We start from the raw sequence: 18,855 nt of genomic DNA on the forward strand, positions 1-18,855 counted from the left end.
ACCACAGAAGGAGCCAGACCAAATTTACTCAAAGGTTTCTTCTCCATTTTGGGGATCCAATTAAAGACTAAGGCTTTGTAAGGACCAGGTTCAAGAGTCCACCACTGAACGGAATCCCATAGATCTGACCTCTCCTCACCTGGAGCCCTTCTTGTTCTATCCCCAAACTCTCTCTCTCTCTCTCTCTTTTTTTTTTAAGATAATTTCATTTATTCATGAAAGACACAGAAGGCAGAGACCTAGGCAGAGGGAGAAGCAGGCTCTTCACAGGGAGCCCGATGTGGGACTTATTCCCAGAACTCCAAGATCATGCCCTGAGCCGAAGGCAAACACTCAACCATTGAGCCACCCAGGCGTCCCTGTCCCCAGACTCTCATTGGAAGATTAGCTGCGGCCCATTGGATCATTTGGAGTGGTTTATATTAAGTCATTTAACATTTGCGGTCCAGGTAGGATACTTGAGGTAGACCTCAGATTCTCTTCAGGAGCATGGGAGCCAGACCTCAGGTTGCGCCCCGCCTCCTGCCCGCATGCTGTGTGACCTTGGCCAAGTTGCCCAACTTCTCTGAGTCAGTCTTCCCCACTCATAAAATAAAGGCATCAGCTACCTGCTAATACAAGTAAATAGTAGTTTTGCAATAATTATTCTGCCCTCCGCTTGATACTTAATTCCACACGGCCGTTAGGTTCAGTTTTTACAATTACTTCCAGTAAGCTGTTACTCAAATCTTGTTCGTTCATAAAGCTGTTGCTTTCTATACACTCTGGCTTGAAAAAATAAATTTGGTGTGATATATTTATTCATAATATTACTTGTGTGCAGACTTTTTGTGGTGACTTTATTGAACGGTTGAAGTAAGTGACACAAAAGGATGCTATTTGTCTTACTGGAGGTTTTTCAGCGTGTTTTCTGCTCTTCCTTTTCAGTACCAGTGAAGGAAAAGAAGCTCATGGAGGTGAAACTAGGAGAGCTGCCAGGCTGGATACTGATGCGGGATTTCACCCCTAAGGGCATTGCTGGAGCATTTCAAAGAGGTCAGAGTCTACAGGCTTGTGTCAACCAAAGCAAATGCTTGGGTATTCAGGTCTCTCTTTGCTCTGAATTAATTTGAGCAGTAAAGGCTTCATCTCAGACCAATAAATTATGTAGAGAAAGACAGGGACAGATTGTTAGCCCCCGAATCTCCGTGTTTGATGAGTGATTGGTCCTACCAAAGGCTGGCTTTAAGATAGTTCAGCCAAGACCATGTTTTCTGTTGCTTGAAATGGGTACCATTGCCTTTGTCTTAAACATCTATGAGCATTTTAAGTTTTTACATCATAAGACTTTTTTTTTTAAGATTTTATTTATTTTTTCATGAGAGAGACAGAGACATAGGCAGAGAGAGAAGCAGGCTCCATGCAGGGAGCCCAATGTGGGGATTTGATCCCAGGATTCCAGGATCACACCCTGGGCAGACACTCAACCGCTGAGCCACCTAGGCGTCCCTTGTAAGACTTTTTAAAGAAGAAAGTGCGTTTGAAGTATAGCAAATGTCGGTCTGTGATATAATGCTCATCCCCCTGCCAGGCAAAACTTCCAGGATGGACGTTAGAGATGATCTCTCCTTCAGGACTGTGCACAATCACATCAGTCCCGTAGCACCTCTGTTCTCCTCCCAGGAATCAGAGACCCACAGCAACGCACAGGGGCCTGTGTAGTCTCCGGCCTCCTCTATGGCCTCCCTCCCTTCTGTTTTTTTTTTCCAGTTCCTGCTACACTGTAACTGTCTTGTGTGCCATGTTTTCCTTCTGCCCTGGGCCTTTCCTTAGCTAGGATTAGAATACTCTGACATGTTTCTTAGTGACAATAGTCCCTGACTGCTCCACATAGATGAAAGTGGCCTGTTCATGCCCACAGCTCCCTATATTGCTCCTTCACAGCTTCCCTCACTGTTGTAAACTAGGACCTTCTAGAATCATTTCATTCTTTTTTGTCAACCAAGCCAAGGCCCAAATAGGGCAGAAATTATTTCCTCACTGTTGGGGTACCCAGCAAAGAGATGATTGCACAAAGCCTTCTTCCCTCACAGGCAGACCCAGCTGGCCATAGCAAAGTGGGCCTTAGTTGGGGTTGGGTTTTTGGTCAGAATTAGGGTAAAGGGATCCCTAGAGCTGGAGGGGAGAGTGAGGTAGGATCAAAGTCTAACAGGCTGAGCTAGTTCTATTAAACTGAAGGCCAAAGCGTAGGGGCAGAATCAAGGTGGGCCTAGCTGGGGCTTGTCCTGGGCTCCCATGGCAAGACCCATGGGGCATTTGTGCTTTTCTTCATCAGCCAGTGAATTTAGGATGAGCTGCTTCAAGAGCCAGAGCAGGACTGGGCCCCTGAATTTAAGCCAGACTTTGCACTGTGTGAAGCTTTCATAGCAAAGTCTCCTCTCCTATTTGTAGGTTACTACCGGTATTACAACAAGTATATCAATGTGAAGAAAGGGGGCGTTGCTGGGATTTCTATGGTGCTGGCTGCTTATGTGCTTTTCAACTACTGTCGTTCTTACAAAGAGCTCAGTGAGTATCTCTCCGGTCACCTGCCATCTGGGGTTTCTTGTAGCAGGGTGGTACTGGTTCACTGTCATGTTTCTATGTCCATCATTTTACTGATGGCTAAAAATTGGGAGGGACTTGTCAGAATATAGTATACAGGATGCTATTTTAAGCGAGAAAATTGTGGCAAAGAGAAAACAAAATATAACGTGAAGCCAGGATAAAGGTGATGGTTAGGAAGCATTCTGTAAGGTACTGCAGGCTCTGCTGAGGGTTGGTGGAAAATTTTGGCTTCATCTTTCCAGCAGCCAGTGCAAAGAGAGTACAGTCTGGTCTTTGTGATGCTCTACAAAAGGGTAGCTTGTCCTGGGTCTCAGGCCAGAGAGGAACTTGTGTGGTGGGAGATGGTGGCACAGCATCCACGGCCATTGGCTTTTCCCAGACTGTTTCTGACCATGTCCAGCTCCCACCAGTCTGAAGGCCAGCCTCTTGGGGACTTTGAGTGCATGTTCTTTCTGGGAAGGAAGAGGCTGGCTAGGCAGCAGAGTAGCTCCTGAGACGCCTTTATACCTCCACATCTACTGATTCTGCTGAGATGCTGGCAGGCCAGTTCTGGGTTATCTCCTGAAAGGAGTTCTCACGATGGCCTTATATGATTTTTAGCCTGCCAGGCCCTTTATCTCCTCCACCCCCTGCCCTGGGCCGTGGCTGCCCTCTTTTCTTGTACTCTCACTACACCTTTTAAGAAACTTAACATATTACCTTTCTAACTTCAGAACATGAACGGCTACGCAAGTACCACTGAAGAGGGCCCAGTGTGGAAGCACATTTGGCATTCCTGACCATGACTTTTGCCTGGCATCCTTGAATCCTTCCATTGCTTAATTCACAATTAATATCCAATAAAAGTTGACTGTACTCAACTGCTTCCCTGGTATAGCCATTTCCCTGCCCTCTTGGAGTTCCTTCTACATCAGCAGTGAGATGGCGCTACAGTTTCCAAAGGGTGATTCTTGTTGATGGCCCAGGGCTTTGAACCAGTGGCTGCCCACACAGCTTCAGGACCCTGTCCCAGCTCACTGGAGGTGGGGTGCCATCTAGTTATACCTGTTAAGTGCCTGGAGGGGTTTCCCTGCTCTTTGCACCTTGAGTATTCTAAGCACTTGAATTTTTGTCAGCTGATGCTTTCACATCAAAACTGATACCCTGAGTGCTTATGAATGCCTTCCCTTCCCCTCTTTCTGCATACGCAGGCAGCAGTAGTGTGGGCCTCCTGGAAAGAAAGCTTCACCTGTAGGAAGTTCCAAGGGAGGATTCAGGGGAGCAAGGGAAAACACAGGTCCTGACAGGAGCTCACAACTGCCCTGGGTAACAGGCACCCTCATCCTTAACCCTTCATCAGAGGTCTTCTAATAAAGCGACATGAAGGCCAGAACTGGTTTCTTGAGGGGTATGCAGTAAGCATGTACGCTGCATGGAGTATACGGGGTGAGGTACGTGGCTAATTATCTCCTAGGAGATCCAAACTTGAATAAGGTATTATCCAACATCTCAGATGAAGTGAGACCTGCCACGTGGCTGTTCCAAACAAAGGCCAAGCTTCCAGACTTTACTAGCTGCCAGTACAGAGGCCTCTCCTTCCCTGGCAGCATCCCTTCCCTCTGAGATATTCACCTGTCAAGAGGGGACAAGCAAGCACCAATATGAAAGCTTCGTGCCAGGCACATAGTGTGGCAAACAGCAGGAGTCCTCTCCTTGGCACAGGGTCCCTGAAGTAATGAGACGCAGCTTAGAAAACATGCTTTAATCAACCTCATAAAAAGTGTTCTTGTAACGGGACTTGGAGAGGCCCACTTGCCCAGCAGGTTGCAGGTGATGGTTTCACATTTCCAGGTTCAGGGGCAGGGTGGTCTCCGGAGGCCAAGGGTGAGTGACTGTACAGACACTTGGCGGGGCAGGAGGTAGGTGCACACATGGACTGCGTCCCCTATTCAATGGGTGGTTGGCAGCTCCAGCTGAATGTATACCTTGAGAGATACCATTGTCAAGTAGGCGCTCCAAGGCAATCGGCCCAGAGGAAAAAGACGCTCACACTGGAGAGCAGTGTGCTATTCCTGTCAACCACTGCCACCTGGGAGCAGGACTGACTTGAGGCAACAAGTGCACTTAAGTTTGCCCAAAGGGCTGCCTCGTTCAAATCACATCTATAGGCACAGCTTCTGAACTCAGCAGGACACGGAGGAAGCAGGCATGACCTGGCCGAAGCTGTAAATGATCCATCAGCCCTGGGGTCACCAAGAAGTGGTGTTTAATGACGAGGCCTTGAGGGGAGGGGCTGCCTTCCATACAGACTGCTTAGCACAAGCCCCTGGCCACAACCTCCTTCCCTCCCCAGAGGGCTGTGTGCTGAGAGATCCGGACAGGAGGTGTGGATGCTAGACAAACATGATGCCGACTTGGAAGGACCAAAGTAGAGCACTTATCCCCTTTTTAAAAGATTACAGCAAAATGATAGGGAAGCTGACAGACGTAGCCCCTCAGAATAACCCCAGCGTGCCTGCCTGCCAGCCCCAGCCAGAGTTGCACCAACACTGGTGTGAAACAGTTCAACGCATGCTCCCAAGGAGGGCCCAGACTGGTTCCCAACAGGGGGGGCCCTCTGGGCTGCTCTGAGTTGGCTCCAACTGCTGTCACTGTCCACTGAGAAAGGCCAAGTGCCCTTTGGTGCATCTGTTGGCGTAGTGTCCTTTCTCACCACACTGGAAACAGCAGGAAGGGAGAGAGGAGACAAAAACAAAAAACAAAAACAAAAACACCCACCGTTTTCAAATACAGTTTTCAAGTAAGGTAGCACCCACCAAATACCAGGTTAAGGATGGGACTCTGGAATTCTCAGTGGTACAGACTTTCAAACACAAAGAAAAAGGAGCTCCAAAGGTACAGTGGCCCAGAAACTCCAGCAGCTCAGCAGATGGAAGAGGCTACAGAGCCCAAGGATGATCTGAGAGCACATAGCAGGGAGCTCCTGCAGGCTGGGCCAACATCCACACGGGCCTGTCCACAGAAGGTCTCTTGTGGTAAGTGGCAGGACGACAAGAATCCTGTGGTACAGGCCCCTCTGTATGGCTGGCCAGCTACTTACCTTTCTGAGGCACTGTTCTGGAGACAGGAGGCAACAACTCCAGAGAAGCCACCAGGCTCCTCCCCCCACCCCGGGGACCATTGCCGTGGACACAAAGGGTGGGCTGCACCCACAGTTTTCCCTCCTGGCTCTTCCATGTTTTCCTAAGCTACCCCAGGGGACAGGTTTTGGTTATAGGATCAGAGACATGGGACAATGGTTAGATGTGGGTGAACAGCCCCAGAGTATCACTTCGGAAATCCAGCACTGACTCAGCCTCATCCCAGCTCTGATTCCCCAGGCCCTTCCTTGGTTTCTCTTTGTTCATTCATACTACTCAAAAAACAGAAGCTAGTTAAAAGGTTGAACAGCAGCCTCGAGCACTAAGCAGGGGGTCAGGACAGGTGGGGACACCCACTCAGGGCCCTCCCAGTCCTGGCTTCCTCAGCCTGGAATGCTGGGCTCTACCCAGTCATGGCCCCATCTCTTGCCTGCTCTATTTCTGGACCCCAAGGGCCCTATGTTCTCCCATCTGTCTGATGTGTAGGTGTGACTGTGCGGATGAGTGGCCTGTGCAGCTGCTAGCTGGCCCTTGGACTGATAAGCAGAGGGAAGGACTAACCGGGCCCCTGCTTAGAGCACCTGGCATGGCCTTTGGCCTCCACAGCTGATCCTGGAGAACCTGGGATTCCCACAGTGTGCCTTTAATGTCAACTAGGAGGCTGCCATGGTGACAAGGGGGTTGTTAGGTTCTGGCTTCACCTAAGTTTAGGATTCAGGAGAGCTTGCTTTGGAGGCCTTGCTGAAGAGTGCAGGGGGCAGGAGGTGAAGATGCCAGCTACACTGCCTCAGAACACATACGGTTTCTCTTACTTGAGAGGGGACTGGTCGGAGGCATACCCTCCTTTCTGTACTTTCCCCACCCGGTAGGGCTCAGGCTCAGCCTTCCCTGAATCCAAGTGTGCTTTTAACTTTAGCAGTTTGGGGCACCTGCTGTCTCCTCCTCGCAGAACACAAAACCCCTCCTGGGAAAGAGCGCTAGCACCCTTTGTTTCAGTGGGGCTGGCACAGAGTAGGGGCTGAGTGTGATGGCTGCAGGAAGTGGGTCAGCTTTTCCTGAGGGAAAGTTCTAGGAATAATTTAAGCTAAGCATACACTTCCTGGCTCGGACTTTCTACTTGGGAGGCACGGATGCTGCTGCTCTCAGGCAAGAGCTCACAGATGTCTAAGTGTCAGATTCAGTAATGTTTTTAGCAACAAAAATTAAATTGCTACCAACAGAGAACTGGTAAAGTAAATTGCAATTCTGTTATGCACCCACTGAAACAGATTAGGTTTACATAGAATGATCCACAACGTATTATCGAGAAGAAAGAAAAAAAAAAGACTACAGAATGTTATACATACTAGGGCCCTATTTATATTAAAATGTACTTTCCTAGTGCTTGTGTGACTAAAAGCTTGACACACAGTTCTCCATGTGGGGTCCCCTGTGGGGTGTGAAGGAGCACCAAAACCAAAAATCATGACAACACAGCCCACGGAATCAAGTGGCTGTTTTAGGAAAGGTGGGAATAGGGATAACACTCTGTACCCAAGAAATTTCTAGATCATCTCAGTGGTTTTATAAAAAGCATGTACTAACTTTGTATTTTGTCTAATAATCCCCAAATATAAACTTTGTATTTTGTCTAATAATCCCCAAATCTAGTTATCAGTTGTTTCTGCGGATTTCCCTCGGTGGCGGCAGTTTCCTTCTAGATTTTTGTGACTTTTAATTACGAACACATTCAACACTCTGGCTGTAGGAATTATATGTGGTTGGCTTGAGAATAAATTCCTTGTAGAGCCAGGCACCAGGAGCCCACATCTGAGTCTGTTTCAGATTGGAAAACCCAGTTTATAGCTTTCCAGCCCTCCTTCACTGAGGGTTGAATACAAGGGTCCCCTGGTGACTGTAAACTCTGAAGGCACTTATCTCCCCAATTTCCATCCAAAGCCAAGAATGAGACAAGTTTTCTAGTAGGTTTTTAAAGAGCTTACCTTTCCCTGAGATAAAGGAGTGTGTGTGTGTGCGTGTGCTGGGGGTGGGGTGAATTCTTTGTTTTCTTCTTACGTGGGCTTAAAGCTTTGTGCCTTTCCCTTGGGTATGCTCTTGCAGAATGTGAGGCCATCCTGAGACTTCAGAGCTTACTCCCTTCTCCTGGCTTTATGCTTATACCTTATCACTAGCCCCTGAAAGATTTCCCTCCTTTTCCCACAAGCTCCATCCTTTCATTCAGCAGCATGTGTGATGGTTCACTTGGCCTTGGCGTGTCATGGATGGAAGGAAGCAGGATGGTCTCTAGCCCACCAGAGTAGCCCACTTTGACTCTGACGGTCAACAGAGACAAAGATGTTTTCATCTTTCAAAATTAACTACCTGAAGATCGAGGGAATGAATCCTGACTGTGAAGGCCATACCAGCCCCCCAGCCCTGGGACTCACCTTATAACAGGTGACCTGCTCCAGCGGCCGCGGTCCCCGGTTGCCCGCGCTGCTGTTTTGACTCTGCATGACCCCGATGACCTGCGGGGCTCTCTGCTGATTGGGAGAAGAGTTCTGACTCGTTAACTGGATCAAGGAGGACGACCTTTGTAATGGCGGATTGTTACTTTGCTGGAAAGAGTTACACAACACGGTTTTACTGTGGAAAACACGTGCACGCAGACTACCAATGGGGACAGGAAAAAAGAGTGCGGGACTGATCCCGCATGACCAGCAGGAAGAAGGGCTTCTGCAATGGCCCCGCTCAGGAGAGCAGGTGGAAAACAAATATCTGGTGATGATGGCAGGAGCCGCTGCCCGAAAAACACCATGCAGACACACAAAAACGAAAAATAAAAGTAGAAAACAAAACACCAAAGAGACGAGGAGGTCTCTGGGGCAGCAGGGCAAGGGCATGAGCAGGCCTTACTTTTGTTTCTGAGGTTCTAGCTTCAGGTCAGGATGAACGCTTGGTTCAGCCAGATGTTTAGCAGCCTACACGGCGAGCAACAGTCACAGAAAAACAGTTGGAGGCTGACATGCTGACCTGCGGTCTAGGGGCTGAGAGAGCCTTCTGCTAGGGAGTCCTGTGAGCCAGGGGGGTGGGGGCTCCTGGCTGGATGGCTAGTCCACCTCTCAACCACGAGGGCTCCTGGCTCTGGCCTCCGGTAAATAAATACAGGAGCACCAAGCTAGAGACCCCCAGGTCGTCATGGTCATACCTGCACCCAGGAACTCCCCGCTTTGTGATGAGTCCTATCTGAGTCATCCCACAGCCTCCTGAGGGTGGGGGTCAGTGCCAGATGTCTGGCCACCACAGGCCCTCCTACCTTAGCCCGTAGGCCTGAAGGACGGATGGGGCTTTGGCAATGGGCTCAGAGTCCAACAAGTAAGAGGTAAGGATTTAAGATCAGTAGGTGGGTTTACTTGGCCTGTTGAGACCCTGCCTAACACACCTGGCCACCCTTTCTTCTGGGCCCCCAACCCTCCACTCCCATAAACAAATTCAGGGTGCCCCTGGTTCGGGTGGGGGAGGGGTATGCACTGCTACAGATTCCCACTTGTCTGTGGCATCTCTCGCTGTCATGCTTGAGAGAATTAGCCTACTGCTGGGTTGTGGGACCCCTTTGTCTAGGGAGGTGGAGCCAGCTGGTCTTTCAGCCCTGTTCCCAGCCCTCCCTTCCTGCCAGGACCCTCCACATGGGGCACCAACAGCACAGGCAGGAGAGCCGGTCAGCTTCAGTTCTGCTCCGGGGCTGCTCCTGCCCAGCTGTGGCCTCAGGACTGTTTCCTTGTTTATAAAGGGAGCAAAAGCAGCTGACCCCCCTGGTGCTCATGCTGCCCTCCACTCCGGCTCCCGAGGGGGTGCCACTGAGCCACTTGCCACGCAGAGGGAAGAGAAGCCAAGTGGGCATTCAGCTCTAGAGGGAGAGACCAACTGCTCTGCTCCCAAATCTGCTGGAACTCAGGGGGACTCCCCTCCTGTCCCCTCCACCCTCTCCCACATCGCCAGTTGGGTCTGTAGCGGCCTGCATACCGGGACAGCCACTGCTGGGGAGGGGCCGGGGCACGGTACCTTTGTTGCAGGTTGCGTCTGCTGTGGCAGTGGGGGCTGCTCGGTAGTTCCCATTGGCAGTTCAAATCGAGGGCTGGTCACCCCGCAGCCAGAGGGTATGAGAACAAGGGGAGGAGAAGAGGGGATGAGAGAGGGGCCTGGCCAGGCTGTGTTCTCAAATCCTGGCCCTGGGAGCTCACAGGCAGCCTGTGCCCAAGCACAGAGCAACACGCCTGAATATGGGGTAGCTGCTGGCTCTGAGCTCAGCCCCTGGAGCTTTGGAGAAAAGGGGCAAAAAGAATGGATTCGCCTGGGCTCAGACCCAGCTCTGTTTACACCTGGCTGCTAGGACCTGGGGACCTGCAGCAAGAGCTACTTTCCAAGGGCTTCGGAAGTGGGAGCTCCTCCCAACACATGCCCCTCCCTGAGGGTCTAACTCAGGTGGCCAGACCACCTCCAACAAGACACACTCCCTGGGGAACCTGCCCGGCCACCTGCAGGCTCCTGGGCTCTCACCTAGGGAGCTGGACCACGTCCTCAGCACCTGCCCCCTGTCCACTGTGTGGCAGTGACCAGGATACTGTGCTTCTGTGCAGGTGTCAGTGGGGTGGATGGAAGTGGCCCAGAGGTAGGAGGACGACAGTATTCTGCAGTCCCGGTGCCACCCCAGGGAGAAGTCCAAGTCCATGACCACCCAAAGTGACAGACATGGACTAAGACCTAGGAGAGGAGCTCTGAGCCCTGCTGGGCAATGAAAACCCAACTTCAGAGGCCACAGGCCTGCCTTTGACCAGGTGCCACCCCTACCACCACGTGACCCTGGCCAATGGCTGAGCTCTGAGCCTCAGTCTTCTGGGTGAGATGGGGAGGTTCTCTCTCACACAAGCTTATGAAGAATTACATGAACTAGCATACGTGGAATCTCAAACTTGGTGCCTCCACAGGGGAGGCCCCCATAATGAAGTTGGCTTCCTTTTAGGCACAGGTTCTTAACCAGAGGTCCCTAAGTGACATGCAAGATGTGAGCTTTTCTGGGGCACGGAGGCCAGCTTTCGTCAGATCTGCAACCCAGGAAAGGTTAAGTGCCAGGCTGGACAGAGCCACCTCTGAGTTCAGGGAGCAGCACTGGCCCTTGCCCCGGGCCCCATGGTGATACCGCCCAGTCAGCAAAGCCCAGGTGGACCCAGGAAAGGTCTGGAGGGCAACAGGGCCTGGGGGAACAGGGCCTGGCTACTCACTGCATGAATTTACACGAGGGTCCCTCCGGGCAGAATCCCACGAGGTAATTCACACAGATGACTCTCCGAGTATGTCGGTGCCTGCACAGGGGACCTGTGGAGCCAAACATCCGGGACGCTTGGACCCCCCGCTTCAGGGGATGGCTTCATGCCCCTGTGTAACAGAGCCCTGGCCACACCATTGCCCAGGTGCAGAGGGCAAAAGCAGGGCTTTAGATGCTGGCTCTGCCTCGGATCCATTCATTAGCAGGCAGGGCATGCCACCTCCTAAGTGCGAGTTTCCTTATTTCCTTATGCAAAATATAGGTGAGGATGCAGTCCACACGGGAGCTTTGGGAGGCTCAGGTGAGCTGAGGGTGTAGAAAAGCCTCACTGGCCCCAGGTGCATAACACCAGGTTTTGCTGGAACAGGTAGGACAGGGAGAGGTCATGTGGGCAGAGGAAGACAGGACCAGCCTTTTGCTGGGAGCCCAGTTACTCTGACACCTACCATGCTTGCAGAAGCCACGGTCATACCAAGGGCAGTCCTTGATCTTGGACTCGGGGTCGATGTGCAGGAAGGGGCACTCCTTGTTGCTGCACTCCCCTGCAGGGAAAGCCAGACATGAACCCATCTGGGGAAGCTCTGGGGGAGCTGGACTCAGACCCACCTCTGCTTTTCTCAAAGCTGGGCTTGCTGTGTGGCAGAGGGCCAGGTAGTTCTGGTGTCTCCTGGCCTGGTGAGTCCTGGTGAGGCTCCTCTCAGAGCCTCAGACAGACTCCTGACCTATACATGGACCATGTACATGACTTGTACATGGTGCATCCCTCACACATGTCCATGCTGCCTTGAAGGTCTATGACACAGAGCCGGGCATGGGGTGCGCAGTCATCAAATAACTCATGGCTCCACCACTTCTGCAAAGGGGGTATCCTGGGCACTGTGGGGGGCCCAAATATGCAAAAGCACCCACTGAGTCAGGAAATGACTGGTCTACTCTGATCAGCTCTTCACATCTACTAGCTGGGATGGGACAAAGGTCTGAGGATTCTATCTTTCAGAACAAAAGCAGGGAGGACCTGGGAACTTGAGGCTGGATCCCTATGGCAAGAGTGTGATAAAGCCTTTGTGATGACAGCTCCTCTCAGGAGCAACTGGTCCAGCTGGCCAGCAGCATCTTTCACCCAACTTCAGGAACCATCCAGATGGGCGGCTGTGCCACATGCTTGCCGTCCCTGATCCACGTTACACATGAAAGGCCAATCTGATCACTGCTTTTCAGAGAAAATGCAAACTCCTTCCCAGACACACAAGTCCCTGTGAGGTGTAGCACACCCCTCCCCCAGGCTGCTCCTCCCCCAGCCACATTGGTACCCCAGCTGGTCACCATGAGCGGCCCCTTCTTAGCCTTCAGATCCTAGCTCCGTCTCACCTGAGAGGCCTTCCCTGACCATTCAGCCTAAGGACAATATGGTCCTCCAGACATGGTCCCATCCCTGTCTATTTCCTTTAGAGCACTTCCTACATGTCATTTTCATCTTTGTTTCACTGGTGTCAGCTGCCTCTTTCCCTGGGCTCTAGAGCAAAAGCACCAAGGGACGAGGACTGGGCCTGTCCTGTTTACTACCGTCCCTCCAGTGCCAAAGGAGGACCCTCACTTGTGTCCCGGATGATAGGAGCTGCAGACAGTACATGTGCACCAGGACAGGCTCTGTAGGGAAAGAGCAGGCAGGGGCACCAGAGGAATTGGGGGGCTGCCAGGCCCAGCAGGAATGAAGGAACCTGGGCCAGGCTGAGAGGAGCCCTTAAGAGTCTGTCGAGGAGGGCTGGCTCCCGCCTTTGGTTCCAGATGGGAGGCGGCATCCATGAAAAGAGGACGCCCTCTTCTAGTGCTGGTTCCAGTGCTGGTATGGGTGGGGCAGGACCGGGAAGCCTGGGTCCTATTTCTGACCATCTGCGCTTTGACTTCACAGCTTAAGCTACCTCTACAAAGAAAGCACAACTATCATTAATAAACCATCAGGCCACACCTGTTGGGCTGCTGGACTAATCAATATCTCCTGATGACAGCTCTGAAAGTGTATAGTGCGCCCAGCACTACTCCCACCCCCCTACCCACCACAAAGAATACAGCAGGCTTCCAGTCTCCCGCTGGGTCCCTGCACAGGGCTGGACGTCCTGAGGCTAGAGCCCATCCACATCCCAACCAACAGGGCTCCTTGCTGGGCAGCCTCACCCACAGCACAGAGCCAGGGTATTCTAGTTCCATCAGGGAGTGTAACACCCCTGCCGAGCCCTGGCCCGCCCCTGCTTCTCCATGCAGTCCACTTAGGATGGCGAAGAGCACATGTTCTCTACACAGGGATCAAGGCAATCTCAAGGTGAGGAGTGGTGCTCTTGGCCACCAGAAAACAGCCCCTGTTTACAAACTACTACCTGGGACCACATTCCCAGAGAGGAGGAACTAACACATGCCTGGAGCGGGGTAAGGAGTCACCACGTTGGAAGCAGCAGCTGATTAGGGGAAAAGGCCAGTGTGAGCAGAAAAAAGGCCTCCAGCCAGCTGCCTGGCTTGCTCACCCACCATGTAACCCTCAGTCGTCTCCCAAACTTGCCCAAGTACTTGAAACTAGAGGGCCAGCTGAGGTTGGTGGGCACGGCCTAAGATTCTGAAGCCGGACAGCTGGGAGATGGCAGAAAGTGCATGCGCCCAGCCAGCTGCTTGTCCCCTCTGGGTCTCAGGGCTGGCAGAGGCCTCCCCGGGGCTCCTGAGGCCAGGTGTCTGCTTACCAAACTTGGAGTAGAAGTAGCACTCAGGCATCTTGGTCATGTCGTACTCATGTAGGAACTCACACTGGTCCCCCTTCTTGCACAGCCCCCGCAGCCAGTGTTTGCACACAACAGTCTTCTCACCGCTGATGTGGCGGAATGGACACATGCCCCCTGCCAAGGAAGACAGGGGGGCTGTGAGGAGGGTGGTGCCTTCGTCCCACACATCCCTCAAGTACCTGAGAGCAACATGTCCTGGAAGGTTGTGGCTGCCTCTGGCAGAAGGCAACATAATTTCAGGCAGTACATAAGCACACATCTTAGGTTTTAGTGCTTATTTTATTTCAGTGTGTTTTGGGAAAACCCAACGAAAACATCAAATCATGATTTCACCAATATTACTGTAAGATGGAACCTTAACAAGCCTAAAGGTAGTGGGAAAATGAGCTTCTTTCTTAATTATAGTTCTAGTGATACACAGACATGGAAAAAATTGTAGGGGCAGTAAAGGAAAAACTAGGGTTTGGGAAACACAGCCCCCCAAAACAGAAGGTAAAGAGGATCACCAGCAGAAGCTTTGACTCCAAGTGGGTTCTACCTCTAGTTATAAGGGCTCACTTAGCATTCAAGAATTAAGAAAGAGAAATGCATCATACACAAACTGAGGGAGGTCTGCCTTCTTTTTTTTAATTTTTTTTTTAATTTTTATTTATTTATGATAGTCACAGAGAGAGAGAGAGAGGCAGAGACACAGGCAGAGGGAGAAGCAGGCTCCATGCACCAGGAGCCTGATGTGGGACCCGATCCCGGGTCTCCAGGATCGCGCCCTGGGTCAAAGGCAGGCGCTAAACCGCTGCACCACCCAGGGATCCCCAGGTCTGCCTTCTGTAGCAGGTCCTGAGCAATTGGCCACCAGATGGGACACAGCCATACTCCTGGAAACTCATGTTTCTAACTCATGGCCTGGTGGGACTACTGGGGAAGACCCAACCAGAATGATGTTGTAACCGGGAAAGACCCTAGACCAGCCCCTTCTTACAGAACTTTGCACTGGTGTTCTGTATCTATGCCATCCAATATGGTGGTCACTGGCCACATGTATTAACTAGCCACATATGGCCAAGTGGCTACTAGTCAACACAGAAGACAGCCACAGTGCCCTGTGATAAGGACAGCTATCTGACAGAAGGCGGCAGGTCAGAAGGGCAGAATTAATAAGCACAAATGTAGGAAAAAGCCCAGAAGCCCAGTGGGAGATGATATTCCAACCAGAGAGCCCCAGGGCAACCTGGCTGATCTACCCAGCAGGTCTATTGTTTCCCTGGGAAAAGCTAGAGTTATAAACCAAACTTGCCAAAATCATCCACTAAAACCATCCCTTTGCTCCAATTTTGTGCTCCCTACTCAAGCTTCTGATTAAAATCTAGTTTCCAAATAAATTTGCCTATAGGAAGAAAAATGCCCAGACCTATACAGGGCATGTAAGGTCTCACCTAGCAATCTGTCTCCTTATCAATTAGTGGATAGTCTGGTTCCAGTAGCCTCTGTTGGAGTCTGGTTGGTATGAACATGGCTCCACAGGACAGACTGCTGTAGGGGTTTTTGATGACAGGGTACAGAGGACAGGGAGCTTGGGTAGACTATAGAATCAGAAAGGCTTGGGTTCAGACACTGGCTCAGCCACTCACTAACTCCAAGATCTTGAAAAAGTTTCCGAACACCTCAGTGCTTGGGCCTTCTGTCTTTGGGCCACAGGCAAAGTGAGGTGAGGTGAGGTGAGGAGGCAGACTCAGAGTGAGGCTCTGTCCTGGGATTCAGATTTCAGGAAGAATACCCCATCATGTTCCTAGTCTGTCCAAAGCACAGTAATTTCATCTAGGGATACTGTTAATCTGCAGAAAGTAATGCAAGCCAGAGACCTGAAGGCCTGAAGTCTGCTAGGGGTCAGGGTGGCAGAAAGCACCTCAGGGGGAATTTTGAGGAGCCAGGGGTTTCTCACCTTTGCCACAGGCAGCTTTCAAAAAGAATTCGCAGACAGCAGCTCCCGACTCTGCAGGAAGGAAAGGAGAAGCATCAAACAAAGTGAGGTGTGACTGGGGACAGCTGAAGACATAAGGAGGGGACCCTTCTTTGACCCATGAAGGGTTCAGGGTACAGAAAACAGATTGGCAAAAAAAAAAAAAAAAAAAAAAATACAAAGCCTGACCACACACACAAAAAGCTGCTCATTTTAGTCCTTCTCTGCGGACACGTATGTAGAGACCAGTCATCCTGAGAGCTTCCTATAAGCAAGATGCTTTCAAGGAGTTAGAAGTGGGCGGGGGAAGGATGGAGCACAAGATTACAGAAGTTAATTACCCCCAGTCTGGACTCCGACCTTCCAGAGGGCTAACTCACAAGCACTTTAACTTGAGACAGAGGGAGGGTGTGAGCTCACAGGAAGCACAAACAATCAAATGGGGACTCGAGGGAGGGACAAGCTCCAGAGAAGGGGCGGGTGCCTCCGAGGCACTCTGGTGGGAAGAGCATCAAGGAAAACAGAGGCAGAATGTGCCTGCCCATGATCTAGCTCATGGTGGTACAATACCAACACACAATTAAAGGCTCACGGTCTTCTGCTTCCACAGAGGCAGCCAGTTTGGGTGAGGTGAGCCAAGGAATAAAGGCAGAGTGCGGTATCAGTGACTCCAGGGGGCAAGCCTTTGCAATCAGCCCAGGAATTCACTCATCATGGCTGCTAGCATAAACTCTCCCTGGCTTCATTAACAGTTTTCTCCATTGGCAGGCATTTTAGAGCTGCTGAAAACCCACCAAGAGCAGTTTGGAAAGCCACTTTCATCCTTCTCTTCGCTATCTTGTAAGAGACTCCTTTGATTCTCAGAAGCAGGCAGATTTTGCTAGGGCAGACTTAAGGCTGTCAAGGGGGTATCATTGGTTTGCATCTCAAAAAGCTTAAGAAGCCAAAAAAAAAAAAAGTTGAAAAAGCCTTATATTAAGGAAGGCATCACAGAAGAGTATTTCTGGGCTCCACTCAGAGGTTAAGGTTACTTCATTGCTTGAAGCCAGAAGTCTACAGTCCTGGGGGTGGGTCTCAGGCAGATAGGTTAAGAGTATGTCTTCAGGGGAGAACTGACAATTCTTCCCAAAACTAAGATGGCAACGAAGTGCCCAAAGGAGAAACGGTTGTGACCACCCAGGGCTTTAACACACTGAAATAGATCATGGACTGGCAGAGGGCAGAGGGTGCCTACCAAGTCTGAGGCCTAAGCCAGGGCAGCACCCGTGGCCAGGCATGTCCCTGACCCTCCTTAGAACAGGTATGTGGGCCTCTGCACCTGCCCTCATAGACTCAAGTATGTGTGGTCCCAGGCTGGAGAGGAGAGAGGGAAGGAGCTGCCCTGCATGGATGGTTCCATCAACACAGGGAAAGGACACATGTGCAAAGGTGGATGAGCATGGGGTGGCTGGGCGGCTGAGTTAAGCGTCTGCCTTTAGGTCAAGTAATAATCCCAGGGTTCTGGGATCGAGTCCTGCATTGGGCTCCCTGCTCAGCGGGTTGCCTATTTCTCTCTCTCCCTTGGTCCCTCCCCCACCTGTGCTCACTAGCTCTCTCTAGCAAATAAATAAAGTGGATGAGCATGCACAAGCAGGAAGTGATCACATGTGTCCAGGGGTAGTTAATAGTGTGTATCTGAATTTCAGCAGCTGCTTATAAGATGTGTATAGTAGAGATGGAATTGGTGTGTACATAGGGTTGCCAGAGGTATGTCTCCTGGGTATAAGTGGTATCTCACAGGTAAGTGTCGGCATGACTGAAACAACTCAGGTCATGCGTGCATGATAAGTGTGGCCACTTGAGAGGAATGAGGCTGCAAGGAGGCTCTTCCAGGACACAGGCCTGGGTGAACATGGGCCTCTGGCATGGGACACAGCACAGGGAACCACAGACTGAACCAGTAAGGAACACTGGAGAGCTCACGTGGTTCCACCATGTACCAAGTCGCCAGGGACCAAGTGGTCTTCTGCAATTCCCCTCCCCAGAACCAGGTGCCCCATCTGTGGATTGAACCGAGTGACCTCTAGGCTTTAACATTACATTCCAAGTGTGACTGGAAAAGAGAGAAGAAAACTGCCGGTGTCTTTTAAAGTGCCAGATATCCACCTAAGTTGGGGGGGTGAAGGAGCTAGAGACTATCCTTTCACGGTGGAGAACAAAGGGAACTCAGGCAGCTGCCCAGGTGTGATGAATGACTCAGAACTGGAGTCCAGAGAAAAAGTGAGGGATAGGCTGCCAGGAGGGCACATCCTAGAAGAATGGAGCTTGAGAGTCTAACTGGGAATCTTCTACAGAGAGGAGACAGGTGGTCGGTCCTTCCTCCAGCAGGACTCCTCCAACCGCCCAGTTCTGATGAAACCAAGGAGAGGGTGCTCAAAGTGTGTGTGTGTGGGGGGGGGGGGACTGGAGTCAGAGAAGGGGAACGTCTCACTATTTTCTTTTAGTTATGTCAGGGAAAAAATTTCCAACCTCAAACACCCGCTTTCATTCACGACTTATTCCAACAACCAGACACGATCCTGCCCTCCAGAAGACTGTATCAGAACAGCCCCAGGGGATCAAAGGTTGGAGAAAGGGGGGCTCCCGAGTCTGAATGGGGGAAGGGGGTCCCAGGATAGGGGAGAAAGAGTCCCCAGGACCGATGCAGAAAAGGTCCCGGGACCCACGGAAAGGGCGGCCTGAACCGAGGGGAGGGGTCCCGGGGCCAAGTCGGTCGTGCCCCTCGCCCGCGGCCCCGGCCCCGCGCTCACTGTCCATCCCGGGGAAGGGCAGCGGCTGTGCCCCGAGCTGCTGCTCCACCGCGATCTCCAAGTCGAACTTGATGTGGTCCACGCTGGCGATGATTTCCTGCATGGCGGCGGCGGCGGCCACACCGGCCCGAATACTCCTCAGGTCTCTCGCCGCCCTCACACTCCTACCCGCCACTGGACCCGCCGCACACGGTCCTCCGCCTCTTCCAACCTCGCCGCCGCCGCCGCCGCCGCCGCCGCCGCCGCCCGAGGGATGCCGGGAGCTGCCGAAACCCGCGCCGGCCTCTCGCCTGTCCAGACCCGGCCAGTAGAGCTGGGAGTACGGGACTCTCCGTCA

At 51.7% G+C, this 18,855-nt stretch overlaps 2 protein-coding genes across 5 annotated transcripts in view; one reads left to right on the forward strand and one right to left on the reverse strand.

Moving 5' to 3' along the window:
- LOC121487742 (ATP synthase subunit f, mitochondrial) overlaps positions 1-18,855 on the forward strand; it is a 46,491-nt gene that overhangs the window by 3,688 nt on the left and 23,948 nt on the right. Inside the window, exons 2-4 of one of the 2 annotated variants that reach the window (XM_041749721.1) lie at positions 928-1,035; positions 2,431-2,547; positions 3,300-3,446. In XM_041749721.1, coding sequence (XP_041605655.1) covers positions 928-1,035; positions 2,431-2,547; positions 3,300-3,328 — 254 coding nt within the window. In that variant the 3' untranslated portion in view covers positions 3,329-3,446. Of the gene's footprint in view, positions 1-927; positions 1,036-2,430; positions 2,548-3,299; positions 3,447-10,933; positions 10,950-18,855 lie in introns of those variants that run through there. The other variant, XM_041749723.1, reaches the window with a different exon arrangement.
- CPSF4 (cleavage and polyadenylation specific factor 4) lies at positions 5,042-18,771 on the reverse strand. 3 transcript variants are annotated; one of them, XM_041749725.1, is made up of 8 exons: positions 18,519-18,771; positions 15,712-15,762; positions 13,734-13,886; positions 11,454-11,549; positions 10,964-11,057; positions 9,747-9,819; positions 8,132-8,302; positions 5,042-5,282 (listed from the first exon to the last, which is right to left on the reverse strand). In XM_041749725.1, the coding sequence occupies exons 1-8, from the start codon at positions 18,619-18,621 to the stop codon at positions 5,214-5,216; spliced, it is 810 nt and encodes a 269-aa protein (XP_041605659.1). In that variant the 5' UTR covers positions 18,622-18,771; the 3' UTR covers positions 5,042-5,213. The 3 variants fall into 3 exon arrangements, with proteins under 3 accessions (XP_041605659.1, XP_041605661.1, XP_041605660.1); XM_041749727.1 differs by having other exon boundaries at positions 8,132-8,224; positions 18,519-18,770; XM_041749726.1 differs by having other exon boundaries at positions 8,132-8,227; positions 18,519-18,770.

This window comes from Vulpes lagopus, chromosome 3 (assembly GCF_018345385.1).
Source record: "Vulpes lagopus strain Blue_001 chromosome 3, ASM1834538v1, whole genome shotgun sequence".
NCBI lineage: Eukaryota > Metazoa > Chordata > Mammalia > Carnivora > Canidae > Vulpes > Vulpes lagopus.

What these genes read in the sequence shown, in the direction of transcription:
- CPSF4 (XM_041749725.1), bottom strand. Translation starts at nt 18,621, where the DNA reads ATGCAGGAAATCATCGCCAGCGTGGACCACATCAAGTTCGACTTGGAG. An exon ending in GAAAGCTGCCTGTGGCAAAG is followed by an intron (nt 13,887 to 15,711) that starts GTGAGAAACCCC and finishes CTTCCTTGGCAG; the next exon opens with GGGGCATGTGTCCATTCCGC. An exon ending in CCGTGGCTTCTGCAAGCATG is followed by an intron (nt 11,058 to 11,453) that starts GTAGGTGTCAGA and finishes TTGGCTCCACAG; the next exon opens with GTCCCCTGTGCAGGCACCGA.